Here is a 27,237-nt window from a genome sequence, read left to right as displayed (position 1 = left end):
TGTTGAATATCTCCCTTATCTTTATTGGCTGCGTCCAATATTTGCTCGCTTCAAACTATCCCTCATTCCCCAAAATAAAAAAAAGAACCATCTCTGCAAACAGTTTGTACTTTAAATTCCAAGGCAGCGTTTGACTCTGCTCCCTGTACGCGTACCTCTCGAAGCTGAAAGGATCTGTCCCTCTCTCTTCGGTCTCTCGTTCTCTTTCTATTTGTACCACTAGTGTGGCTCTTTCATGTTTCTCTGCAATGCTGCTGTTTAATTGAAACTGTGGTGGAAAGTAAGTCAATATGTTGGTGGAAGGCTTCAAAAGGGGGACTTGCTCTATAGTGTCAGCAAGTTATTATGACTGAGTCGGGTATTGGGACACACACACACACACACACACACACACACACACACACACACACACACACACACACACACACACACACACACACACACACACACACACACACACACACACACACACACACACACACACACACACACACAGAGAGAGAGAGAAATCTGAGCACCAAATGTTTACAGAAGTGGAATGGAAAGTTGATTTTGCTATGAAGTGTAAGGGACTGCTTTTCCAGGGATGGGGCCTGGGTACTGTGTAGATGGTGATGGTGATGCAGCTTTATAAGTTTAAGTAATAGCAACTTCAGCCTAGCATTTGCCATGACGTGCAAACATTACATTTAAAGCGCCTATAGCACACTTTTCAGTGGCAGTTCAGTTCTGTTGCTTAAAAGGAAAAACGATCATCCTCTGTACCAACAGGCTTCGGACATGTGCTCAAGAAGGACAGTATAGTGTCTTTACTTGCCTATAGGTGGCAGTAAAACAGAAAATTATCTTCTTCACCAAGGGGTGTGTGTGTGTGTGTGTGTGTGTGTGTGTGTGTGTGTGTGTGTGTGTGTGTGTGTGTGTGTGTGTGTGTGTGTGTGTGTGTGTGTGTGTGTGTGTGTGTGTGTGTGTGTGTGTGTGTGTGTGTGTGTGTCAAGGATACTAGCTCTCATTACCTTGGCTAAACAAATAAATGATATTTCCTTGTTAATTGTTTAATAGATGCTGTACGAGTCCTCATTGAGAAGAATCCTGTTTTGTTTCCTCCACCGCCCACATGTCTTCCCCGTCCAACCAGCCACCTCTGCCAACATGATTACTGGCACAACGTGAAAAATTATATTTAGCATATGTTCAACTTTGCCAGGAAACGACAACTTTCTTTCGATTTTTTTTTTAATAAGTGTAGTGTATAGGAACAGAGAATCGTAATCAATACTGACCATGCCATTATTTACCTTGCATGAGTAATGTTACCATTGGTTTAAGTGTCAATGTAAAATAGCTCAATTTATCACTCACACTCCCATGGATCGGAAGGCAGACGGATTTGAGCCTTGTCCCTGGGCCGTCAACAAAGAGTGTGTGTGTGTGTGTGTGTGTGTGTGTCACCAATATGATTTGCACTTTTTTTGTGTGTTCCCAACACTTATAAACTCTGTACCCTAGCTTTGTGTGTGTGAGAGTGAGTGAACCCTGAGATGGTTTGTCGAGGGCTGCTGTGGAATGCTAGGACAGAGTGTACAGTGGCCAGGCATGCTGGGACATCATCAAACATCATTCTCTTTTCTTCTTTTCAGCTCATCATATAAAAATCCAACAATTCAATAGTCTTAGCATGATATTTGATTAGTCACACAATTTTGGTTTTAGCATTCATCGTATTCACTTGATGTTGATGACAGACAAAGTAGACGCAACTATCAGCGAGGATTCAAATTCGCTTGAACATGTATTTAGGTAGGGCAGATCTTCTTTTATTCAACCTTATGACTTCAAGAAGAATACTCAAAAGAACAATGATTTAGTAGTGTACTCTGCTGTGACAGTCTCTGCTGTTAGTCTATTATTACGATATCAACCCGTTGGATTCTTTGTTGATTGTCCGATTCTGTAATCCTTTGATGGCATTGGTTTTCCTCAAACACCTGGCTCTAACTATCATCTCTCCAGTCTGGCCCGGTCCTCCTCATGTACCTTGGAGCAGATGCCATGCACAGCTTAAACTGCCTGAGGACGTAGCTCTGGTATTTCTCATCTCTTGTCATCCACTTGGCCAATGTCCACTTCCTCCTTCATCAGTCTTAGACCAGTCAGAACAAGTCATTGGCCTCTGCTCTTTCAAACACATGTCCATGGTTAATCTCTCTCCCCACAGCTTAGCTCTTTCTCTTTCTTTAGCCTTGACTCCAACTCCAAAGTTAAGAGATGTACAAATGAGACCACTCCCTTACTGGAGCTTTGGTAATCGTAGCAGCTCAGGAACGTATTATCTCGGGTGGTTACTGCTGTAAAAAATAAAGTGTAAATGAGGAGGGGATAGGTAAAATATTCCCATGTTTAGGTGCGCTCATCTAGACCAGCACCCATCCAAACGAGATAAGCCCGACCACCGGTTGGCCCCCTGTATTGTCACTCAGAACGCCAGCGTTCTCTCTTCTGCTGTCTGCCTCCCTACCCAGATCTATCCTTTCTTTCCTTCCTCTGTTTGGTCTTGCTCTGGTCTGGCGTACTTGTGCTCATGCCTGCACTGTGCGGTGAGAGATGGCAGGTCTCTGCTCGTCGCCCTTCTCCTGCTGGAATGTGCAGTGTTGACGAGAGGGCTGGACAGATCAGGCTAGAGGGGTGAGGAAGAAAGGTACAAGAAGGGAAGGGGAGGTCTCTTCCCTCATGCACCACCTACAAAGATGAAAGGATCAAATTGTGGAGACTCGTTAGAGGGGCGTGGAAAAGGAGAGAGATGCTTAAGGAGAAAGCGAGATGCAATAGTAAAACCTGACTTTAATGATGAGCACCTATAAGCCGCAGTATTTTAACAATCCAAGCTGACCTCGGATGGCCTGTGGGAGCTGTTGCAGACCCTCCTCTCCCCCCCCCCCCCCCCCCTCCCCAACTGTTTGCCCAAACCTATCCTTGTCCAGATTTTGTTTGCGTAGGCTACACATTGGTCTATGAATACACATTCACTAGGTAGGTAATTTGCCTAGTGTTTAGTTTAGACTAACTTTAGAACCAAGCTTTAACAAGGTTTGGGCACTAGGAGCCCTTTTGATTAGTCCACTTTATGAGGATTATGATTTTATTCTTATGTATATATAAAATGCGTCTATGATGCATTTCCTGTGTGTCTTCCTGCTCTGGGGCTGTTCTTGTGTGTAAGGTTATCGGGTTCATGATGAGAAGTTGTCCCCTGGCCTCATTGACCTTCAGTAAAGTCCACTGAAACCCCTCAGGCCGCCCGTGCTGTTTCAACCAGCTCAAACCTTGTCCCAACACTCTCACACACAGATTACAAGGTCACCAACCGATGCTAAGCAAGCTCTCTGCATGATTTTCGTTTTTTAATATCCTTCTGCTCGCCTGTTTGGCTGGTGTGCCTGTCCGTCATCATCTCTATCCGTCCCATCATTGGCTGCAATGCTGTTGTAGCGGGGGCGGGTCCTGTGGGACTCGTCTGCGTCGCTGTGACTCATCTGTTGCTGGCAGGGCTGTGTGTGTTCTTTGTGTCAAAGAGGTGGAATGTCCGCTGTCTTCCAGGCCCGACCCGTTTGGCAGGTCATTCAGCCGTCTCCATCAGCCAGTCAGCAGCCAGTGGCAGCTCTGGCTTCAGCGCCCCGGGTACTGGTTTAGTATGAGCCTCAAACTGGGAATCCCTGTCCTGGTGGTTCATGTCCCACGCGGTTTGGAGTAGTTACTTACCCTTCACCATGCGCCCTGAGGCACTTTGGAGGTGTACCTTATTTTTATGTCTGAAAATGTTTCGTGAGCAGCAAAAATGTACTTTGCATTCCGTTTTTTTTTTTCTTTCATTATCTTATGGGGAAATCGTGTTTACGGATGGTCGGCTGCACATTGAACAAATTAAACTAGAACCGTTCTGTGTGTAAGCCTGTCCGTCACACACAGGCTGGTGGCTTCACTGATGATGACTCGAATACCGTCACATTCTGCATGCAGACTGTTCCACCAAAACACTCCACAATCCAATGTCTGCATCAAATTACTCAATTTTTTCTTTATTGAAATCCACAAACAGATTTCAATAATATTAACCGATTCTAATCCAACCCCCTTTCAAAGACATTATTTACCGATTGAGATGTAACCCGGGGTTACATTGAGTGATCAATATGAACGTTGTTCAATGTTGCCACTAAACCGTATGCTCCCATGCCCGATGTAAACACTTAAAGTTGCTATATTTACAACCCGTTTTTAAATCTTGCACCTTTCAACACTGTTGTAGTTGCATGTCTCATGATTGGGTAATGTGTGTCACCGCAAGGACGCGACTACCATTGTGGATATGTATATTAATACACGCGTCTGGGCACAGCGTCATCACAGTGTCACCTGCTCGTGGAAGCCAGGCCTAGCACAGGCCTAGGACTTCAACGTCAGCAGAGGGAGAGATAAAGGACCTGCTGGCCTTCAGACAATGGAATGTGGCAGTTGGTTTCCATCCACGTCAATGATTGCGTAAGAATCATTTTCATCGGTGCTGAGGCGTTGTAAGTCGCCTTCACGCTAGGCGCTGTTGTTCTTCTGCCTCTACCGGTTCTAACGTTAAACCTGGAATGTGACTAACCATTGCTGCTGCAACGTTTTCTTTTTGACCCTGCACAGCTGTGTATTACTGTATGACTAAGTGTTGTGGGTGTTTTGACCAAACATTTCAACACATTTATTTCATTGTTCAACTTTAACTTTAACGAAACTAATTATAATGTAATATTATATTATGCCTATGGGGGGACCATATGCCAGGCCATGTACTCGCCATGACCAAGTGGGCCTGAGAAACACTCTTCTATTTCAGGTGATGGACATGACTGATTCAATGATGAGGGAAGCCCGATTGATGGAATGTTATTTGTCGGGACTTCTATGACCGTAATTGCTTTCACTTGAGTGGCCGCCTGATGGTGTATGATGAGCCAATGACCTCTTGCATTTGACCTGTACACCTATTCCACCATTGGCCCTGTTTATGGAGTCGCTCACAGAGTTACTAATTCAGTGAGCAATAAATTGGTGAGGAAAAGTTGTGCTACAACAAAAGTCCAAAGCATGTGACTAAAGAAATACTGTAATATGCATGACAAACGACTGTGTTAAACAGATGTAAGTTGTGTTGTTGACCTCTTTAAGCCATGCCTTAAGGTGGAGTTTGTCCCTCGGGGATGCACTGACTAACTAGCGGTGTTTGCACCACGGGGAGGAAACGTTTCCTCCCGGCTATTGATTAAAGAAGCTTAACTTTCCACCTCTCTCCGGGTATTCTTCACCTTTTTAGCCTGGTTCTATATTTAGCCTCTGGTCTGTTCTTTAGCCCCCATCTCCCTTCCTCCTCCGCCACCACCCCCACCAGCCGGTCACAGAGCACCTTCTCACCAGCACCACCCCACCCCCCGCCTCTGAGCAAGCACCCTGGCCCCGCTGGAGCCACACAGAGGGGGCTTGTGTCCGGACCACTGCTGGGGTTCGTAGGAAAGGTGTTTAGGTATTCGAGGGGCTTGCTTCTGCAAAGAGACCCGTGCCGAAATCGGTGCTCCTTGATACTTTGAGCTAGATCTCCTTTCTCAGATTTGACCTAGAGGTCTTGACTCGTAGGGAGGTTATTAACAAGAGACCCATTTCAAAGTAGGGCCACGGTTTCTTACTCTTATCCGCTCTGATGCCTCACTGGCAGAAAGAGACGGGAGGCGAAAGGAAAGGTGATTCAAGTGGAAAGAGTTCAAACCCTAAGAACCGGCGATGGGTGTAAAAACACAAGACTGGAATTTGAGGAGGAAGAAGGTGAATAATTAAAGGGAAGGCGGGTTGGGGAATAACAGGCTGCGTGGTTCCACTGATTATTTTCTCATGACCTAAGTCTGTGTGTAGTCCTAAAATGTAGGTGAAACGGGTGGCACATGCAGTTATTTTGGCATCATGTCTATAGTTCTATTTCCGTCCTACCATCCTTGTAAAGATGATCTCTAATCGTTTACTACCGAACATATGCAAATCTTTGAAACGGTAGGACTACTCTTATTAACGCCTTGTGTGAAGCGCCTTCATACCAACGTCAAGTTCCGACAAGTCATCTGCCCGCCCCCACCTGTCCTCTTTAGCTACAGTTGAAGTTTAAAGAATGTCGACCCACCAAACGCACTTTGTAAGCGTAAGATTAAAAAGTTTGATTTAATATTGACACAATGTTTTGGTTGTACGTGATCGTGTATGCAAATACATTGACGAGAGGCTTTGTTGATATAAGCAAATAATGAATTATTTCGTTGTTTAATATGGTGATTTTTTTTTTTTTATGGTGTTGCTGTAAACATTTACTAGCTGTGACCACCTGTTGCCGCATTGTAACTGCGCTTCACGGCTCTCGCAACCACGTCCACTAGAGCAGACTGTGACGTAGACTTTTCCCCTCTCCGAGAGAGGACGGTTCACAGCGATTGGCTCATGGGCAGAAAGAGGAAGGCTGGAGTCGTGCTGTGTACAGTCAGTGGAGACTGGAGACAGTGTAGGGCGAAGACCGTAGCCTGAAGTTTGGTTGCATGGCTGTAGTCTGAAGCACGAGGGTATTCGATTAATAACAGAGTGGTAAACTATGGTCGGCGATTACTGCTCTTTTCCTGGAGATAATACGGAAATGCACTCGCAGAGAAACCCCAAAAACGGACTAAGTTGCAAAATGGTGCTTCAAGCGGTAGGCAAAGTGCTACGGTACGTTCAACTTTAGTTCTTTATTTCTTCACATATTCTTACGTTGAGCATCTAAAGAGCGTTAACGTATAGGTGCGTTTTAATACAGTAATAATGGTAATGCAATGACCTCCGACACTCACTCGTGACAGCGTCAAGTTCTTTATTTATAACTTTCCAAGACATCAAAGGATCTGTCTGTCCCTGGTCACGGTATTTGCTTGGTAGTCACACATGTATAGTGGCATCCTCAAGCATGATCCAGTCATTGGATTTCACGAGAACGCTAAGGAATTAATAATTTTGCTTTTGTGGAAAAAAAGAATATCCATTGGGTTTGCGTTATAGATGGGTGTTCGTCTATAGTTGATGTTAATTAAACGGTTAGTGGTCAATTCTGGGATCCTATTCGTCGACAAGTATACAAATCTCCCCATTGATGAAAACAGGGAATTGTGTTATTGTTAGAGGAGTGTGTTATTGTGGGAGAACTTTTGGAGGGCTTTTCACAACATAGTATAAGAGCACCACTTGATTCAGATGACTTTATTGAAATCAGGCATTTTTTATCGCTATCGAGGTCATCCAGTAGGAAACACCAGCAGACGTTTGTCTGATGTAGTAATGGCATGCCTTTCAGAACTCATAATGCATGCATGACACCATTCCCAAAAATAAAGAATAGGAGGTACATGGGGGGCTAGAGTGTATTGTATTGCTGTAAGTTTACCTTCTGTCTGTTTAGCATTTTCATGTGATGATATTCAGTAAATATGAGTTTCGTCCCCCAGGCGACAGTTACGCCTGTTATCAGTGTAGTTACTCATACCTTCAATGCCGCCAGGTGTCTTTTCAGGCCTGGGGCACACATCTCTAATGCTGTGTTGCCCTTTGTCTGGTCCTAACGTCTAACAATAGTGAAGTCATGGAGCGCGTCATCCCCCATCTTCACGATTTTGGAGAGAATGCTGCCATTGCAGTTGGCAGTGCAGTGTTCAGCAGTTCAGTGCTGTGTTCGGTCATGGTGGCTGTGCCTTGAGTTTAAATCTGCACATATACCACCCCTCTACACTTCCACTTATGTCACATAGCTAATGATCAAATGTTTCAGCACTGACTCTTTAAGTTTCCAGGAAGTCCAGAAACATTTAGTCTACAATCGCTAGAATTGCAAACACAATAACGGTGATGGTGTCGTGGTTATGTTATTAAGGGGAGAAAGACTTTGCTTTCTTGAAAACATTGATTGGATAAGTGGCCACACATTTGTTAGTGTTAAATAATCCAATCATCTCGCCAGCTTCTTTGTTTTGATAGTCTCATCTTTGGCTAACTGATTGGATCGAATATAACATTAGCCCATTCAAGCCTCAGTCATATTTTAATTGGGTATCTAAGACTCCTGAGTGCAGATGAATTGATCAGCTGTACTCTCGACCACATTCAGACTCTTCCCCTCCCCTGACGCCTCCACATGGGTGTTGAGATGTTGATGAGGCTGCATTGTAGCGTCACAGGGGGGTCCTCCTGTAGCCCCTGTGCCTGAAAGCCTCGGTCTGAATGGGTCGGTAGGCGAGTGGGTATGGGGGGTCACCACATCCATGAGACTCTACTGTGTGTGTGTGTGTGTGTGTGTGTGTGTGTGTGTGTGTGTGTGTGTGTGTGTGTGTGTGTGTGTGTGTGTGTGTGTGTGTGTGTGTGTGTGTGTTGGGGTGGCAGATGGTGGTGGCAGTTTCGTTGTTATCCTGCCGGAATGAAACATTTTATTTATTGATCTTTAAAAAAGAAAAACGGATGATACCTTTAGGTATTACAAATATACATGAGTACAAGTCTGTTTGCTGTTCTTTAGAGATCCACAGAGCAAGGCTTCAGTCATATTGCCATCCTTGCTCTCCATTTAGCTCTGTAATGGCCGCTGTGGTTTGGTTAGTCTTGGCATGGCTCTGGCCGCCTGTCTGTGGCTTTTCAGGGTAAAGAGCCATTTTCAATCTCTCCTATTTGAACACTAAAATAGACCAGGAGGCCTGGCTACTGAAGACACCTATCCCAGCCCTCACACTGCTTGCTGCACGAAATGGCAAATATTTTCTTAATAATTTCTTAATCTGCATGCATAGCGTAGAGGATGCAGATTTTGTCCGCATTTTATAGCGAACTCCCTAATATAATCGTCTTTAATATTTTAACTGCTACTCTATCTACAACATTCTGTGAAGTTAGTAGAAGTTGTATGAAAGTGTGTAGTTAACAAAAGGTTGTAACCCACAGGGTTATGTTAATTTTCACGTTACAATTGAACTTGGATTGCCATATCATTTCCTCCAGGGCATCGTATATTTTATTTATTTACTGGTTGAGATCAAGCTAGTGAAAGGAAAGGACTGTAGCAGTGTGAATAAAGCCATTCGTGAAAGAGATTCTTTCCAGTGCTAGTTTATGGAAAGTGCAACTCATCGAGCCATCCCACCCAATAAACTCTTTATAGATGTACTGAGCGGATGTTGTTAATATATTTGTATTAGAGCTGTCAGTTAAACGCGTTATTAACGGCGTTAACGCAAACCAAATTTAACGGCGTTACATTTTTTATCGCGCGATTAACGCAATTTTTTTTTTTTTTTCTTTGGCTCAAAACAAAGAAGCAGTAGCCTGACTGCTATGTTCAAATGACATTTGTTCAAAGCAGTCGTTTAATTGCACTATAGGCTCTTTTGTTGTATCGTCCTGTTTTGATCAGTGTATATGCCAATGTTATCAATAAAAAATCATTTGCACAAGGCAAGCCGATGCACTTCACCATGTTGATAAGAGAATTAAAATGAGAAGAATTATGGGACAAAAAAATCAAGGGATATTTAGCATAGAAAAATAATTTGCGATTAATCGCGATTAATTAGAGTTAACTATGACATTAATGCGATTAATCACGATTAAATATTTTAATCGCTTAACAGCTCTAATTTGTATGCATTGTATGTCAAATACTTTGCCAAATAATGCGTATAATCGTGTTGGGGGGGGTTGGAAAGAGTTTGGATCAAGTGTGGAAAAAGTTGACATCAAGCTAATTTAAATCCAATACGCAAGAACACAAACGTTTGGGTAAATTTGAATAAAATGCTGTTTATAGAGCAGAGCAAAACTATTTGCCCAATAACAATTTCCATCCAGTTTATGGGGCAACCTTCATCTGTGTGAATGGAAACGAGCACAATGCCATCTTCTCCCTGGTTTTGTTTACAAGTGCTGCCTTTACAGCTGGTAATAATTACATCCATTCCGTATACTAATCAACAAGAGCTTATTATGTTGTGGAATATCTGGCTTGGCTAGAAGAGCCACAGGCCTTGAGGGCAAGCCTGGACTCTGGTGAGGTTGTAATCGGTAGGTAAAACTGGATACATTAAAAGCCTTTTAGGTTGCGTAATATCACACAGGCATTAAAACACAGGAGCTCGACATCTGATTCTGCAGCAACTAATTAAGACCTGGCTTGTGCGTCACTGTAAACTAATTCAGTTCATGTTTTAGTACTGAGGTGTTAAATATGCAGCCTGCATCTTCCAAGAGCGCTCTGCACTTCCATTTGAGACAATTGAGGCTCTTCTTGGTACCAAACTTGTGTGTTTGTCTAAGTAATAGAGGTCATTCCCGTAATAATTATTATGTTACTATGTTGGTGGAACCTAGACTTCACCTACCAGAGACACCCTTGTTCTCCTCACAAAGGTTTATTTTTTAATCGTTGTATTTAGCATTCTGTTGGTGTTAGCCAGAACGGAACTGCTTACAGACATTATTTAGCATATCCCCAAAAACACTTTATGTTACATTGACTGTTATCGGTGCAAACCTCACCAGATTTAGTATAAAAGCCTGATGGGGATGAAATACAATTGTGTTAATGTCTTGATACTTGTTTGGGGCTCTGTGTATTCAAGATAAATATTTGTGGTGATAATTGAATCTGAATATGAAGACATAAGCTGACAAAAACATCCACAATGTAGATTTTGTGGACTACCATTGCAAGTTAGATATCTTCAATCCCCTGCACGGCCCAGATTGGGAAGTGTGTGCACGTGGTGCACGTGTGCCGAGGGGACAACTGGAGGCCATACGCATGGACACTAACGCACGCACACAGACTGGACTGGGCCTGTTTCTGCTGGTTCCCTCCACGACCCTGTAGGCAGCTGTTCTACCAGCTGGCTACTCCGTCCACTGGAACAAGGCACATGGTCAGCAAGGTGTGTGTGTGTGTGTGTGTGTGTGTGTGTGGGTGTGGGGGTGGGTGGGTGGGTGAATCAGTGAAAGTTAGCTAGATAGCGTGCATGGCTAGCAGACGTGGTTCAGCAGCTGTCAGGTCCCAGTCCGGCTCCGCCTGTGACCTCGATGTCACCCAGATACGTTGGCCCACTTCCCCATTGTCTTTAATCTCGCTAAACACAGTCTAGTCCTCTGTCCCTATTAACCCTTCATTCCGTCCTTCCAGCATACATGGCGCATTAATAACGGAACATGTGGACTTTGAACTGTGAGGTCGCAGACACAAGTCTCGTCTCGAGCACGTCCTAAATCACTATACCAGATTCGGGTGAGATTTTAATCTGCAAAGCGGTTCACGGTTTCGGGATACGTCGGCCATTCTTCGGGGTCTGCGGTGGATCAGGCTCGCGGATCACGGAGGGCTTCCTGACTGCCGGGGAGACGGGCGGCTCCCCTGGCCGGAGCCACGCTCTGCCCCTGGCCTCGCCTCCCCTCCCGCCTCTTGGCCTGCTGCGGCCGGCCCCTCCGGTGAGGAATGGAGGCCCTGGACTGTTGCCTTTTATGGCGAGAGACTTGGACCTGGGAGACGCCACTGAGCATGTGCGGGAGCTTTGTGACATACTGTGCGTACGTGCGTCCGCTGGAACACCGTTTTTTTTTCCCTATTTTAATAATTATTCTTTAAAAAAACGGTTTGGAATTTTTTAACCTCGCCTCGCCACAAAGATGTGTGAGGCGTTTCCATGGAAACGGGGATATAGACAGGAAATGACTCGCGGGAAACGGAATGAGATTAAAAGGGATGAGGTGTGGGTGGGGGGGGGGTTCAGTCAGTCGACCTGACTGAAAACCTTTACGACTTTGTTTTTCCGATCATGTTCCTTGTGGAGCTCCATCTGACTGGCGAGACCGAACATGCTTCGTACCAAACCACAGTCATCTGCAGTCCAAACACACCTTGTACACCTACCGTCTCCAACGCACTCCAACAGACAGGGCCTTCTCCGAGAAGTACACGCCGACTCGGGGACAGGAGGAAAGGGAAAGGAGAACCAGGTGGTGTTTGCTCATTAATAATTAGCCACCACTGAGTGTAACCTGCAGCGTCTTCCTTGGTTTTCAACGAGGCTGAAGCCAAGCCCAGCCGACGGAGGATGGGTACGGAGGACTCTGCCAGGGTGAATCATTACCCAGGGACGGAGAACCAGTATGTGTGCCATGAGCCGTAAACGGCCGAAATGCCGCCAAAGGGCCCTTTTATTTTTATATAGCGCTGGCAGTTCACTCGATAGTTTGATGAGTCACCGGGTGATCGTGCGATGATGAACATCGAGGTCTGCGTCGAAAGCTCTGCAGCACATATGGGGGGCTTTCTCCATCTGTTTCTACTAGGGAGGGCGGCGCAAGCTTCATATACTGCTAGTAAAACAGACGGTAGTCTGGCTCGTAAGGCCGTGACGGCACCCCGTCATGTTTGCTGCTTGTTTATGAGTTCCCATGGATATCTTCTTGGCTTATGCGTTCTCTGCCTCCCACTCTCTCTTGTGCTCGCTATATATCTCTCTCGGTCTCCCTCGCAGACCTTACATCGTCTGTGATTCTGGTTGCTGAATGTCTTTATGTATTTGTGGGAGATTAAAAGCTCAATGAATTCATTGAGTCTTCAACAACTACCCACACTTCTGAAACGAGCTAGCCGACTCAGGGCATCGATGCTGCCTGGAAGTGACATCATCACTTGTGCGACACCGGGTGTGAGAAAGAGGGTCCTCTTGGTAACAGCCAAGGGAGAGAGACGAAGACCCCCTAGAACTCGCATGGGCCAGAAACGCCAGAGCCGTTTTGTCTGCAGCGATCTGTATCGCTATGGAGTCAGTGGCTGACAGGGTGTGTGGTGAGGGGGGGGGGGGGAGGCAAGGTTGCTGAGGTTATGGCCCTGGAAGTGTAAGTGGGGTGTGATATGACATCCCCATGGTGAAAGTAGCAGTGGAAGTCCAAGACGCTGGGGGGGTGGGGGGGGGGGGGGGGGGGGGGGTGGGGGGGGTTTGGTGGTTGAGCTTCCTAACTACGGATCAGAGGTCATAGTGCGTGACCACTGGGCTGTGTTCTTCAGACACAGCCCTTGGGCCTGTCACTCGTCCAGGGCACGACGCTGTAGCTTTACCCCACACAAGCTGCCTATGTATAGCAGTGTAAGGGTATGTGTCTGTTAACCACAGTCCGACATTAGGAATAGATCTGCACACTGCTTGACTCGCCACCTGCCATGGCTCTGACCTCACACTGGCAGGACTTGAATATAGAGGTCTGTAATGTATGTTTCGCTGTTTGACATGATTTCTAGCGTGAATTTATGTTTAATGCCAACAGAGGTTCTTCTCTTGCCGTTGTGATCACACAGGAGATCTTCCTTTTCATTGCCCTGACAGCCAATCAAAAAGGGTTCTACCATTTTTAACCCGCCTTTTCGTTCTCCTTACAGGAAGTCCAAGACGAAGCCCAACGGGAAGAAGCCCCCGGCGGAAGAGAAGAAGCAGTACCTAGAGCCAGAGTTCACAAAGATCCGCGTGCTGGACTTTGACGTCAAGGAGCTGGTGGTGCTGCCCAGGGAGATAGACCTCAACGAATGGCTAGCGAGCAACAGTAAGTGTGTGTGTGTGTGTGTGTGTGTGTGTGTGTGTGTGTGTGTGTGTGTGTGTGTGTGTGTGTGTGTGTGTGTGTGTGTGTGTGTGTGTGTGTGTGTGTGTGTGTGTGTGTGTGTGTGTGTGTGTACACGATATCATTTTGTAAACAAATTGCAGATAAGAGCATAGCATTTACACTTTATTATAAGCAAATTAGATAGTTAATGTTGTGTTACAACTAGGGCTGCCACTAACCATTGTTTCAATAGTATTCATTAATATATAAAATATTGTATTGATTAGTCTAAATTACATATTTTCTGTATGCATAAAGAAAAAGGAAGGATGAAACGAAATATTTAATATTTAACTTTTTTTCCTTTACACAAAACCTTTCGTTATATTGATCGCACTTGGTCAAACGTTATATATACGAGATTCCCTACCTAGACATATGCTTGACATAATATGGCAGAAATGAAATAACGCCGTAGTATACAAAACAACGTGCAATGTGAATCAGAGTAGAGCAAGGCCAGATTCTACTCTTGACAGGACCTCGTCAACACTCCTTCATTGAACAATCAGAGGCAAGCGAATGGAAGACACAAAAGTCTCCCTTCTGATAATTACACGTTGGTCATTTGTTTCATAAACCAGAATAGACCACACATGTTTTATCACCGAGCTACTTCCTCTCTTCTGTCATCACGAGATGGGGGGGGGGGGGTTGGCTCCACATCAATCGCCCATTGTTTAAATATTTCAACTTTAATGCGCCGCAAACCAACGCAAGGTGTATCAAAGGAAAGCCGTTCCGCACAGGAGCCATAGGAACGCAGTGGCACTGGGCGGTCTGACGGGCCCCCAGTGGGGATTGGGCCTTCTCTGACAGACCGCCTTCCAGAGGGGAGAACCTGTACGTCTTCTCCCAGGTGTTCACGCGTGGTGGGGTGCTGCTGGGACATGCCGTAGACTTTATGTGAACAAAAGGCTGTTTTGTTGTCTGCCAATTTGAAGTGTTTTGGTACTTTTTTGAAGCTTCCGTCTGGGGAAACCCCAGACGGAAGCTTCAAAAAAGTCCCAAAACACAACAACATAACCTCCTTCGGTAGAAGACTCAACGAGCTTAGGGAATCTGTAGGCGTTGACTGGAGAAGCTCAATTAAATTACTTTTTTTAGAACTGAAGAAACGTGCGTCAATTACACATTTACTTGGGTGCGTTTTCAGCGTCATCCACACATTATTATGACTCTGGTTTGTTCTCAGGGTATTGCTTCAAGGTCCATTTTGCTATGGGCTCGTCATCGGTATACGATGTTATCCTGGTATCAAAGCTGTCTAGAGGAAGCCAAGGGTTTAACAGGGTCCAGGATCGCCCCAGATACACACAGGCCTAGACATGCTCCCACAAATCCTGCATACTTCAAGAATCCCTCCGAGCGATCCGTGGTTATATAATGATGTTTACCCAACGCCGTGTTAAATCCTCGTTATCGATGGCAAGCATCTGCTCTGGAGTCTTTCTCTGTTTTGCAAACCTTTTTAGGCCTTAGCTGTATTGTGTCTAAGCATGCTGTGATTCTGTAGGTTGTACAGGGCATGGCACAGACACATATCTCCTTCTTTAATTTTGATTATAAAGCGTTGCATGACAAATTTAGCTCTGGCTTAAACCCAGAACATAAGCCAGCTTGTTAAGGTCTGAATAATACTTTGACTTAAAATGCGGCCCTTAACAAGATTTCTTGATTTGATTTATTTTAATTCAGGCAAAGGCACTTCACACTAAGACTTCCCTCAACCTGAAAAAGTATGCGTGTGTGGAAAGTCATTTTCCATAAGTAGATCACAGCTTTCAGAAATACCTGTTTGAGAGACAGGCTGACTAAATTACCGGTGAATGCGTGCTAAGATTGTGGCTACCGCCCTTTTCCTGTTATTCATGTTTCCTAGTGTGAGGTTAACGCGAGTCTCGTGTGTTTGTCACACGATGGGATCTGATAAGACCCGCTTTGAGAGATGGTCCATTAGTGTCATTACCACGCTGTCTCCCCCTCTTGGGGTTGGACATTTGGCAGTGATAAACGATTTCCTCTTTGGTAATTGAGGTCAGTCCTTGATGGGCAGCTTAGCCATTTGTTTAACCATATCATTTATACTATGATGTAATAATTTCATATTGGAATTTTGGTTGAGACGTGGGTTCATGTTCTTTATGGCTTTATGGTTTACTTGTAGTATCATCTCATCCTATTTTATTGCCATGGCATTTTTTTTAGCATTATACATTATTTTTACATTCTAGATGGCAACCTTAATGCCAAACAGAAGGCTAAACTTTTTAATATAATGTTTATTTCTCTTCGCATGCTTTTGAATAGAGCTAGTGCTAGGGGTGAACTTTCACTGAATCTTTGCACAAACCACCACATTTGTTGTGTTGTTTTTCCCGAAGAACCCCACAGCAGCGTTTCTTAATTAGACCTTGAAAGTGGGTCGTCCAAAGAGAGCGCTCACACCGGCACCCCCACCCGGTCGCACTTTGACCCCCCGCACCGCTCTGAACCCTGGCCGTGTGCCATCCTCCCCTGCCACCCGTTATTCAAACAAAGGACGACCAGTATGTGGTCCTGTCCGCTCCGTGCTGCCGCCCTAGCCAGGGCCCTGCAGGCCGTCTGGGGCACGCCCGTCCTCACACCGGAGCCCGTCTGGAACCCACCCAGAGCGGACCTGAAAGCCACCCGCTGCCTCCACGCTGGCGTGATATTGCATTCCTGTCATTAGGCTGTCTGATAGGTGCATCCAGGTGGACTCACTGTGCTGTGCTTCCTTCCCCAGCAACGACGTTCTTCAACCTTATCAACCTGCAGTACAGCACCATCTCCGAGTTCTGCACCGGGGAGACCTGTCAGGCCATGACCGCCTGCAACACGTGAGTCCTCCCCTCCCATGTTCTTCATGTTCCCCGCCCCACCTGGGGAAGCCGTGTTAATGGGAGCCGCGCCCCTTTTAATGGGGTCACAGAGGAGTGTGCTGAACTCCAGTCGGACGAGGCAGCGCTCATGGGCCTCTCAATCCTAACTCGTCGTCGGTACCGTTCATGTCACCAACCGATCCCCCTGAATAAAACGATGCGCTGCACAGGCAAAGCCCTGGATCTGAGCGCAGCCCGCCATAAATGGATTTACATACATTTTGGCTCTCTGCCTGTGTGTCCCCAGACGTGGTGAAGCACCCCTCTCCGCCTGGGGTTGGATGTCAAATGCCATGGCCTGAGGACCACCGCACTGTTTACCTTTAGGGTGGTCTCGTCCCCCCCCTGAGGGTGGACCCCCGGGCGTAGAGCTACAGTAGTAAAGAGCTGCTAGACACTTGGAACACGGGCCCTATTCACTGCATGTTAACAGAAGGGCGGTGGCAGAATGGACGTATTTATACAGCTAGTTGACTCTGTCTGGGTGCGGCTCCTTCTGTGTGTATAAGAGCCCCCCCCGCCCCCCCACCCTTCATACAAAATCAGGAGAAGCCAGATCAGCCACCCCAAGTGGTAACAACTCACTAAACTTATACTAAATGTATTCATATAGCCACATTTCATGCACACATAAATGCATAACGCATTAACACACATTTAACATCCTTAAACCAAATTAAAGAGAAACCGTAATGTATTTTTATGAACAAAAGAACCAACATTAATTTATGCATTCATTCAATACACAAACATACACAAAACGCACACATTCTATTCACATAGACCTGCATGTATTTACATTCTAAGCACCTACATTCTCACACTTTTGGCACATGGTTTAAAATGACACGTGTTGGAAGGTGTTCCCACGACCCCCACACGCACGTCATAATGACGGAGAACTCACAACAAGACGTTTTTCAAAAAATGTCACTGATGGCTCCGTTGACAAGGACAAATAAGACACGACGAGCATGTTTCAGCCGCCTCCCCTCCAGCGACCACAACCCTTACAGCGTGAGAACAAACCCTGCCTCTGGCGTGTCAAACCACAGGGTCTGAAATTCCTCCCACTTTAATATCTGGTCTCTGCTATTCTAGGGGTTGTCTGCCTGGGTCTTGTTCCTGAACTCTTGTACAGATGCATGGTACTAAAGATTTATTTGGGTACTAAAAATGTGTTTATTGTAGCGATAATGTTAACCATTAGTTGAAACGAGCCATGACACTTGGGTTGAATATTTTATATAGGCTTGTATGATACTGGATATGATAAGTAATGGCAACAATATGTTTGCTGTTACATTTCTGTGTTTTATGTAGTGTATTAACTTTAGACGGATAGATAAACATCTCTTTATATTTAATATATAAAGTCGTTTAACAGAGCATGCATCAGCCCTGGCTATCTATCTAGCGACTCGACTTTTTAATTCATACTTTTACGGCCTTTCCTATTAGAGGTAAACGGTATTCTAGCCACAGAGGATGAAGTGCCCGGGCCCTAGCCCAGCCTTGAGTTTCCATACAGGGTCTGCCTGTCTGTGTCAGAGAACACAGTGTGGCTGGCCCCTGCCCCAGGCTAAGCCCTGCGCTATTTTAGGCAGAAAATGTTTCCATGAGCTCTGAGGCAGCGGAACCATTTGGTAGTTATTTAGACTCATTTGTGTGTCTTTCTCTCTCTTGTATAGCAGCGTTGTCTGTGTGACCTCAGGTCCACGGCAGCGGTTTAGTGGGTTCTTGTTGTGGTTTTAAGAGCGGAGGGTAGCTTGGTTAAAGCAGAGCTCTAATCCTGTCAGAGCATTGTCCTGCCAGGTTCCCAACGCTGTGCCTGTGGTCTGCCGTAGCTGCTCCGCGGAGTCAGAACCGGGAACGCTCGACATTCCTCAGGATTTGTCATGTCTGTCCGCCCCCTCCCCCCCCCCACCCCCCTCCCCCCTCCCATGGCCCACATGGCGAGCAAACCCTCAGCCCTGACGGAGACATCCCAGCCAACACCTCTGTTCTCCGTTAGCCGGGACACCGTGGCTGGATAGGCTTCTCATTTCGCCGAGCTATGTTGTTCCACCACAGATAATCGGCTGATTCATTACCATGGTCTGTTTGCAGGCGCAATCTCTGATCGTCAGCCGCAGTCCGGCTGTGTTCTGCATTGTGTGTATCCCAAACCTTTTAATAGTTGATGGCGCTGGCTGTGAGAAGGATCCAACACTTTCAGACCTGTTTGAGAGTCGTCTCCTCTGGCTCTGCTATGATGTTTCTGCTCCTCTTTCTTCCGCTCTATCCCCAGAGGAATCCAAGCCCAAATGGAGTATCATTGGTCTACTAATCCCTGCTGCCGGTCTTTCTCCCCCTCCCCAATTTGCTAGTGAGATTAGCATGTGGCTAGTGAGATTAGCATGTGGCTAGTGAGATTAGCATGTGTCTAGCCTAACATTCAACCTCCTAGCTCTCTCCTCGGTTACACGGTTCTCATAACCGGGTCGCCCTGTCCGGAAACGTTTGACCAAGAGGAGAATCTCTCTCTCTCTAGTAGCCCGCATGGGCGAGTGTCTCGTTACGGTGGAAATGAAAAGCCCGGAGCTATGAGGTCGCCAAGTCCACTGGAATACCAATATACGATGGTGTCAGGCCACTGCTTCTGACAGGAGCTGGCTGCTTGGAGGGGAGTGGTCCGACTGTATCCTGAGGCCGGGCGGTTCATCATATGTTGGGATGCAATCGGATCATTATTAGTCTTGATGTCACGGTTATCAACACCAAACCAAGAGGAATGGGTTTTTCTGGAAGGACGCCTGGACGTGCTCCCCTCCTATGACCTTTCGCTCCGAGAGGTCAAGCCCACCTCTAGAGTGAGGCTACTTCCTCCTAGGGATGGTCAAGCCCACCTCTAGTGTGAGGCTACTTCCTCCTAGGGATGGTCCCGCCCACCTCTAGAGGGAGCCTACTTCCTCCTTAGGGATGGTCCCGCCCACCTCTAGAGTGAGGCTACTTCCTCCTAGGGATGGTCCCGTCCACCTCTAGAGGGAGCCTACTTCCTCCTAGGGATGGTCCCGCCCACCTCTAGAGGGAACCTACTTCCTCCTTAGGGATGGTCCCGCCCACCTCTAGAGGGAGCCTACTTCCTCCTAGGGACGGTCCCGCCCATCTCTAGAGGGAGCCTACTTCCTCCTAGGGATGGTCCCGCCCATCTCTAGAGGGAGCCCACGTCCGCCAATCAGAAGGCTTCTGCGTCAGACAGGTTCTCCCAGTATGAGGCAAGAGAGGAAACTCCGATTACGGCAATAATGACGAGAGACAGGTTTCAACAAATGACTGGATCGTCTTATCAGGGAGGTGTGTGTGTGTGTGTGTGTGTGTGTGTGTGTGTGTGTGTGTGTGTGAAAACACAATTTTAAGTTTTTATTCCCAATAGTATTTATAGTGATTACTCTTCTTTGATCCTTTTTATTTAAAATTCTGTCCCTGCTCTTGTTTTTTTTTTTTTTTCTAAATCCTGTCGCGGCTGCCTCGTTTGTTTCACTGTACATCCTGTTTCTATCTGTGACCAATAAGCTCCTGCGTCTTGACTCTCTGGGGCTGAAGGGTGACCGAACCACTCCTCTGTCCACAGGATATACTACTGGTATGACGAGAGGGGGAAGAAGACCAAGTGTACCGCCCCGCAGTACGTGGACTTCGTCATGAGTCTTTGTCAGAAACTGGTCACAGATGAGGAGATCTTTCCCACAAAATACGGTGAGTGCCTGTAGGCCCCTCTGCAGCCTGTTCCCCCACTCACCCTCTCACACTCAAAGCAATGCCACTGCCCTCTGCTGGCCCGGTGGAGAACTACACCTGGAAGTGTGGACCTTTAGGCTCGTGTCAGTTACGATAACGCTATGAACAAGGACTAACAGACTCAAGAACAGTTTTCTTCCCTAAAGCCATTTCCACCCTGAACTCACACATGCACTGACCTCATGAACTTTCCCCCCCAGCCCTCCCCAATTTTTATGACTTTTTGCCCGTTATTAGATTTGTATTTTTATATTCTACATGTGTATGCACTGTGAATGAAAGGCTTTCAATCTCATTTGACCACATATAGTGAGAGTAAAAGGCATTCATTCATTCATTCCTGTTTGAAGGACAGTACATGAACCTTAACAGGTCCTTCTGTCCCTTTCCCTGCAGGCAAGGAGTTCCCCAACTCGTTCGAGTCGCTGGTGAAGAAGATCTGCCGGTACCTGTTCCACGTGCTGGCCCACCTGTACTGGGCCCACTTCAAGGAGACGGTGGCGCTGGACCTGCAGGGACACCTGAACACTCTGTACGCACATTTCATCGTTTTCGTCCGGGAATTCAACCTGGTGGACCCCAAGGAGACCTGCATCATGGACGACCTGTCCGAGGTCATCTGCACCCCCGCCCCCCCCGCGCCGCCAGCCCCCCCCTCCGCCACCACCTCCTCCTCCTCCCCTTCCTCACAAAACCACGTGACGGAGAGATGAGCAGGCCTGGAGGCGGGACTCACCATCCCCCCCCCCCCCCCCCCCCCCGCTTCCACAGGGTGGGGAGAAGAACAGATAGCAGAGAGAGAGAGAGGAAGAGGGAGGGGGAGGAAGAGAGGTAGAGGAAGAGAGAGAGAGAGAGAGAGAGAGGAGAGGAGAGGCCTGGCTCTGAGCCAGCAGGACCTGGAGCCCTCCCCCCCCCCCCCCCCCCCCCCATGTTTCGCTCTGACACCCACCCAGCAGCCGGGCCGCAGAGGGGGAGGGGGTTTCTTGTCCTGGGGGGGGGGGAGGGGTTAGTCTTGCCAGCAGGAAATGGCGTGAGCGTTCCTCCTCAGGGGTCAAACAGCCCCCTCCCGTCTCCTCCCCTCTTTAACTAGGAACAGAAACTATGTGCGTTTTATTATTTTCTTGTTTATGTTGGAGTTTTATTCAGTTCTCGTTTTTATTTTATTTCTCCTTTTTCCTTTTTGTTCGTTGACCCGTGTCGGGGCCGGTGGGTCGGTGAGGCCCCCCCCAACAAGGCCCTCTGCTTTGCTTTGTACAGTGTTCATGTGTCATGTGTGGGTGAAACCATCTCTGTTAAGCCGAGGGCGCGCCACCGCCCCCTAGTGGCGCACCACCGCCCCCTAGTGGCGCGCCACCGCCCCCTAGTAGCGCGCCACCGCCCTCTAGTGGCGGGCCACCGCCCCCTAGTAGCGCGCCACCGCCCTCTAGTGGCGCGCCACCGCCCCCTAATGGCGCGCCACCGCCCTCTAGTGGCGCGCCACCGCCCTCTAGTGGCGCGCCACCGCCCTCTAGTGGCGGGCCACCGCCCTCTAGTGGCGCGCCAGCGCCCTCTAATGGCGGGCCACCGCCCCCTAGTGGCGCGCCACCGCCCTCTAGTGGCGGGCCACCGCCCTCTAGTGGTGCGCCAGCGCCCTCTAATGGCGGGCCACCGCCCTCTAGTGGCGCTAGTCAGAATGGACGTAGAAGGCCACCGTGCTGAACAGTCGGGAGCCACATTATTGCCTAATGCGGGGGTTGGGGGGCGATATACTAGCCAATCACTGTTTGTGTTGTTGAAAGCGCTTCCTACTCAGGATATGAGAGATTATGTCACTGCTGCCGGAGGGAGGCCTCTCCCTCTCCCTCTCCCTCTCTCTGCCGTGTTTCTTTCATTTATTACGATGCTCTCTCGCCCTCACGTTGTCCCCTCGGTCTCACGTAACACCAAACCGCTCCCCGTCCTCCATATTTACAGACGTCGATGATGTATAACTACAGCCACATATTTAGCGGGTGCGTCCCTACGAGCTGCCCCGCCCTAGTGACCCCGCCCATGTAGGGCAGCGTATCCACAGAGTGGCGGCGCCGTCGGAGCAGGGAGAGCGAAAGGAGAAGCTAAAGATTGTATGATAGAAGATGTACTCTCCCCGGGGAGCCGCTCGCTACCAGGAAGACTGCACCGCTCTGACCCTGTCCCAGGGGGGCTGTCGCCGGCCCACCCAGGGGGGCCAGAGCTCCACAGGGGTGCGGGCGGGGGGGGGTCCCCTAACCCCCAGTCCCTTTAGCTCAAGGACAAGGACATTCTGCAATGTCCGCAGGCCCCGGCGGAGGGTGGGCAAGGGTGGGGGGGTGGGGAGGGGGGGGTGCTGGGTGCTGCTGCTCCTCCGGTCTACTCTGCTGTTTCTGTATCACTGAAGTCCCAGGAAATGACATCGTCCTCGCGGTTCCTCCTTAGCGCCAACGCAAAACGTTAACCTCCTTTTTTGTTTTGGTTTTCTTTTAAGATGGATATTTCTTCATCTTTTTTACGTTTTTCATTCAGAAAACAAAGGAAATGAGGCGACTTCATAGGAGGTGACGGTGTGGACGGTCGCGGCCGCGTCGCCGTCGTTACACTTGTATAGAAAATGCACATTCTGCTTGGACTTCACTGTACGGCATGGCCAGCAGCTCCCCTCTGATTGGATGATTCTCCTTTTTAGTTTATTTATTTTTTTGTTTTTGTTTGCAGGGTTCCTCAGTTCTGGCTTTTATTTTTATGTATTTTAATTATTAACTAAGTTAAAAGCAATTAAATATTTTAAACTCTGCAGATTATAATCTAATAAAATACAGAAATGCCAAACGTGTGTCGGTCTGTGGTTGTTTCTCTCTCTCTCGTGTGTGTGTGTGTGTGTGTGTGTGTGTGTGTGTGTGTGTGTGTGTGTGTGTGTGTGTGTGTGTGTCCGGTTCTTTTTGGTTGTGTATCCAAACTGCAGCAAAGATCCAAGTTGATGGCATTTTATATATATTAGACTTTATTTGAGGCAGTTATGTTAACACTTTGATACGCATTCCTTACAACATACACATTGTAGAATTGTCAATTGGAATCTGCCGCATCTCATAGTCCACAGCATTCTATGCAGGCTAATAATGCCATGCAGAAAGAGAAAGTCATGCTTTAATTCAGCATCAAGCCAATGGGCTTTGTAGTAGTTATATTTGGATCATCTTGTGCTATTCGTTTGCATGCTTTGTGTATTCTTTACAAGTAGTAAGTACAGAAGAACCAGGTACATTTCAGTCTTTCTTGAAATTAAAATTCCAATGCATAGAATTTTTACCAAACACCTTTAAAGGGTACACCGGTATTATACAACAGGTGTGAGCGTGATTAACCTTACAAGCCGTTTTGAAAATCTGCCTCTTCTGACAACACAAGTGGGCGGGTCGACCTAGGTGTATGGTGGATAGATCAGAAACGTTGGCTACAGTCCACTGGGTAGGCTTGTAGACTGATCTATCCCTCTTTAATTGGTCCATGGATCTATCCAGCACACATCTAGGTGGACACGCCATGTCAGCAGAGGCCGATTTTCAAAACGGCGTGTAACGGCAAATCACACTCACACCTGGTGGCATAATATGTCACCTTTAAATGTAGCTGTTGCTAACTGATGATGAAGCTCTGCTGTTTGTGTACTGCGCCAAGAAGCTTCCGCTTTCTCACCGCCGCCCTCGAGGTGGTGCCCTCCTTCGTCTTAAAATGCGCAATGCCTCCAGTCTCGTCGAAGGTCTTTGCGCTGCAGCACGGCGTCGGCACCCGCACGGTGTGGCCGAATTTGGAGTAGTCCACCGCGTACATGCCCTCTTCCTCGGAGACTGTGGGCACGAAACGCTGCCCCCACAGGATCTCCTCCGACACGTACGACGTCCGCGCCTGCGTGGTGATGCCCGTCGTCTCCACCACTCCCTCGAGCACCACGATCACCTCGATGTCGTCGTGCTGCAGATCCGACGCCGACACCTGGTATAGAGGACTCTCTTTCTCGATCACGTGGCATATGATGAGTGGGGACACCAGAAAGAGGCCGTTCGTGCCGATTGGGTTGTCCAAGTGGATGTCGATCTGGTCCAGAGGCACCACCTCGCCCTCACTCGTGCTCGTCTTCTTGACCACCTGCATGCGCACGGTGGCGCTGATGATCATGCTTTTCCTCAGGTCCCCGATGCGGACCATGAAGCACAGCTTGCTGTTTCGGATGGAGATGACCGCGTGTTTACTGAAAATCAGGGTTTCGGCGCGCCGATTGGCCTGCGCGGTTTTCATGAAGATGCAACCCAGCATGATGGCGTTGATCACCAGCCCGACGATGTTTTGGACGATGAGAATAATTATGGCGGACACGCATTCTTCTGTGACCATCCGACCACCAAAACCGATGGTGACTTGGATTTCTATGGAGAGGAGGAATGCCGAGGAGAACGACTGGATGCCCGTTACGCACGGGATAAACTCGTCCCCTGTGTCATCCAAATCGCCGTGCGCGAAGGCAATGAGCCACCAGATCATCCCAAAAAGCAGCCAACTGCAAAGGTACGACATGGTGAAGATGATCAGTGTGTGGACCCATTTTAAATCCACGAGGGTGGTGAAAACGTCCTGAAGGAAGCGGCCCTGCTCGCGGATGTTCGTGTGGGCCACATTACAAGTTCCGTTCTTGGCGACGAACCGAGCCTTCCTCTGGCTCGCCTTGAACTTGCTGCTGGGCTGCTGGACTTCTTCGGACAGGCGCGTCAGTAAATAGTCCTCTGGAAGGAGTCCTTTCCTGGACAACATAGCGCTCCCATACTATGCCCACTTTTCAGCTTTGAAGAAACCGAATCGCAGTCGATCGACGGCAGGGAGGAGTTGGTCGGTCACCCTCAATGTTTGGAGCTATGCGCGCCCCCCTCACTGTACCGCCTCACCCTCAACCCCCCAGGTCAGGCGTTAGTCGGCTGGTCCCACCAGAAGACCCCTCACTTGGCATGACAGTTGTCCCTGTCACTCATCCCAACACCCCGGCGCGGGTCCATTGTATATCACCGGAAAGTCGCGCCGTTCCCAAAGAGATTATTTAAAACATATAAATAAAAACCAACGTAGATATATCCATACCTGAATTCACAGTAAAGGATGTGATGCTAAAGAAAAAGTGCGCGGCCGCGTTGTACCTTTGGTTGATAGGGTACTTTTAAAAAAAACTACGCCCCCTCCCTCCCCCTGCTTAGTCAGGCATTTCGATTAGCCTGAGAAACCCGAGAGGGGGACATAAGAGGTGTATGGTGTCGGAGTGAGAGCGCCCCCCCCCCCCCCCCCCCTTTCTGCAGCTCTACGATGCATCTCGAAGTGCATCGAGTGTTAAAACAAAACAATAATTTTGTTTGGATTTAATTTCTATTTCTTTATAGATCTACCAGAGGGAGAATGCGGAGATCCTATCGTCAGGATATATATATTAAAAGAAAGTCCCTAACAGTTATTGAATGCAGGGTCGTCTCTAGACGATTTTAGCAGGCAGGTGTGGCTCAGAATAACACAGCGGGAGCAATTCCAATGTGTACAACAAAATGCATTGTGTGGCAACGTGTGCTGTAAATCCTAATCCAACTCTTCAGTAACTTTCCCCCTGCCCAATCACCTCCATATCCAGAATAACTGGATATTTTTTTAGTGCCTGAAGTTAATTTCTTTCCATCGATTGTTCTGCCACCTTTCATTTTCCCCTCGTGACAGGCAAGGCAGAAGTCCGCTCAAAAAGCAACACTTCAAACAAAAAGACCAAAACCATCCACAGCAAAGACAAACACATGTTAAAGTGATAATTTAGCTTATTTTATTAACAAAGAATTAATATTTTATGTACAAATATAATACATGATAAAAAAAAAATTGGGGAAACGAAATATATATTCCATGGTAAGAATTGCACTTTGAACGTTGTCCTTCCTGTGTCGCCGGCGTCGCCGTACGAGCGCCGCCGGCCCGCTACTTGTCGGCCCGTACGAAGGAGGCGAAGACGCTGTCGTCCTTCTCCAGCAGCGCGTGGGGCCGGTCGTACTCCAGGATGATCCCGCGCTTCATCACAATCACCAGGTCGGCGTTCAGGATGGTGTGCACGCGATGCTGCAACGCACAACCGCACCAGAGGGAGCGCTTTGAGAGGGAAGGGGCTCAGGGGGTTCAGGGACATAAATAGAACGGTCGCTGTTCAGCCGCCGTCAAGAGCGCTTTTGCAAAAGAGAACTGGGTCAGACGTCGTTCCATGGAAAGCACCGACACACATGCACATGAGTCAGGGTTGCAGCACGCACAAAACCCCCCAAGGGTGTTCTGCGATGCTGTATTCTAACATCAAAGTCAAAATAGCACAGAAAACAGCACAAATGGCTTCTTTAGATGATGTGAAGTGCAGGCCTATCTCATGCTAGGGGAATGTTGGATGGGAACACCTAACAACCGACATCAATCCACCGACTGCAGCCAAGCAGAAACCAGGTCGGCCTGAGATTCAGTTGATTTGAGATGATCTTGAAATCGTGCACCAGCTTATTCTCTAACTGATCCTGCAGAGCAGAGGAAAGACCAGCGCTGCTGAGGCACAGAGCAGAGGACCGTCGGCGGGGTGAAGCCAGAAGCAGTGAAGCGGTGACCGCCGTGTATACTCACGGCTATAGTGACCACCGTCCGGTCGGCGAAGGCCGTCATCACCACCTTCTGAAGGATGCTCTCCTGCAGGGAGGACACAGGGACACGGTCAAACTGTCACCCTTTGCTCTCCATTATCACCAGACACCGTCCCCTATTGCATCTGTTTTAC

The 27,237-nt window shown here is 47.8% G+C and overlaps 3 protein-coding genes across 10 annotated transcripts in view; 1 reads left to right on the top strand and 2 right to left on the bottom strand.

Moving 5' to 3' along the window:
* mob2a (MOB kinase activator 2a) overlaps nucleotides 1–23,241 on the top strand; it is a 51,817-nt gene extending 28,576 nt beyond the window's left edge. For 6 of the 7 annotated variants that reach the window (XM_030367218.1, XM_030367212.1, XM_030367213.1 and 3 more), the window contains exons 2-5: nucleotides 13,514–13,674; nucleotides 16,499–16,592; nucleotides 20,248–20,372; nucleotides 20,811–23,241. In XM_030367218.1, the coding sequence (XP_030223078.1) occupies nucleotides 13,514–13,674; nucleotides 16,499–16,592; nucleotides 20,248–20,372; nucleotides 20,811–21,127 (697 nt within the window). In that variant the 3' untranslated portion in view covers nucleotides 21,128–23,241. Of the gene's footprint in view, nucleotides 1–6,505; nucleotides 6,781–13,513; nucleotides 13,675–16,498; nucleotides 16,593–20,247; nucleotides 20,373–20,810 lie in introns of those variants that run through there. The other variant, XM_030367211.1, reaches the window with a different exon arrangement.
* A 145-nt stretch (nucleotides 23,242–23,386) lies between these two features.
* On the bottom strand, nucleotides 23,387–25,609 carry kcnj11 (potassium inwardly rectifying channel subfamily J member 11). Its single transcript, XM_030367210.1, has one exon. It carries the CDS (start codon nucleotides 25,212–25,214, stop codon nucleotides 24,045–24,047), a length of 1,170 nt encoding a protein of 389 aa, XP_030223070.1. The 5' UTR covers nucleotides 25,215–25,609; the 3' UTR covers nucleotides 23,387–24,044.
* Nucleotides 25,610–26,230: 621 nt separating this feature from the next.
* abcc8 (ATP-binding cassette, sub-family C (CFTR/MRP), member 8) overlaps nucleotides 26,231–27,237 on the bottom strand; it is a 63,464-nt gene continuing 62,457 nt past the window's right edge. For both annotated transcript variants that reach the window (XM_030365996.1, XM_030365997.1), the window contains 2 exons: nucleotides 27,087–27,149; nucleotides 26,231–26,543 (listed from right to left, as the gene is read on the bottom strand). In XM_030365996.1, the coding sequence (XP_030221856.1) occupies nucleotides 26,406–26,543; nucleotides 27,087–27,149 (201 nt within the window). In that variant the 3' untranslated portion in view covers nucleotides 26,231–26,405. The remainder of the gene's footprint in view (nucleotides 26,544–27,086; nucleotides 27,150–27,237) is intronic.

This window comes from Gadus morhua, chromosome 9 (genome assembly GCF_902167405.1).
Source record: "Gadus morhua chromosome 9, gadMor3.0, whole genome shotgun sequence".
NCBI lineage: Eukaryota > Metazoa > Chordata > Actinopteri > Gadiformes > Gadidae > Gadus > Gadus morhua.
Note: the sequence above shows the minus strand (reverse complement) of the source record. Positions and strands in the feature narration are given on the sequence as shown.

Bases quoted from the DNA above. Each gene is read 5' to 3' on its own strand.
- kcnj11 (XM_030367210.1), bottom strand. From the start codon at position 25,214: ATGTTGTCCAGGAAAGGACTCCTTCCAGAGGACTATTTACTGACGCGC.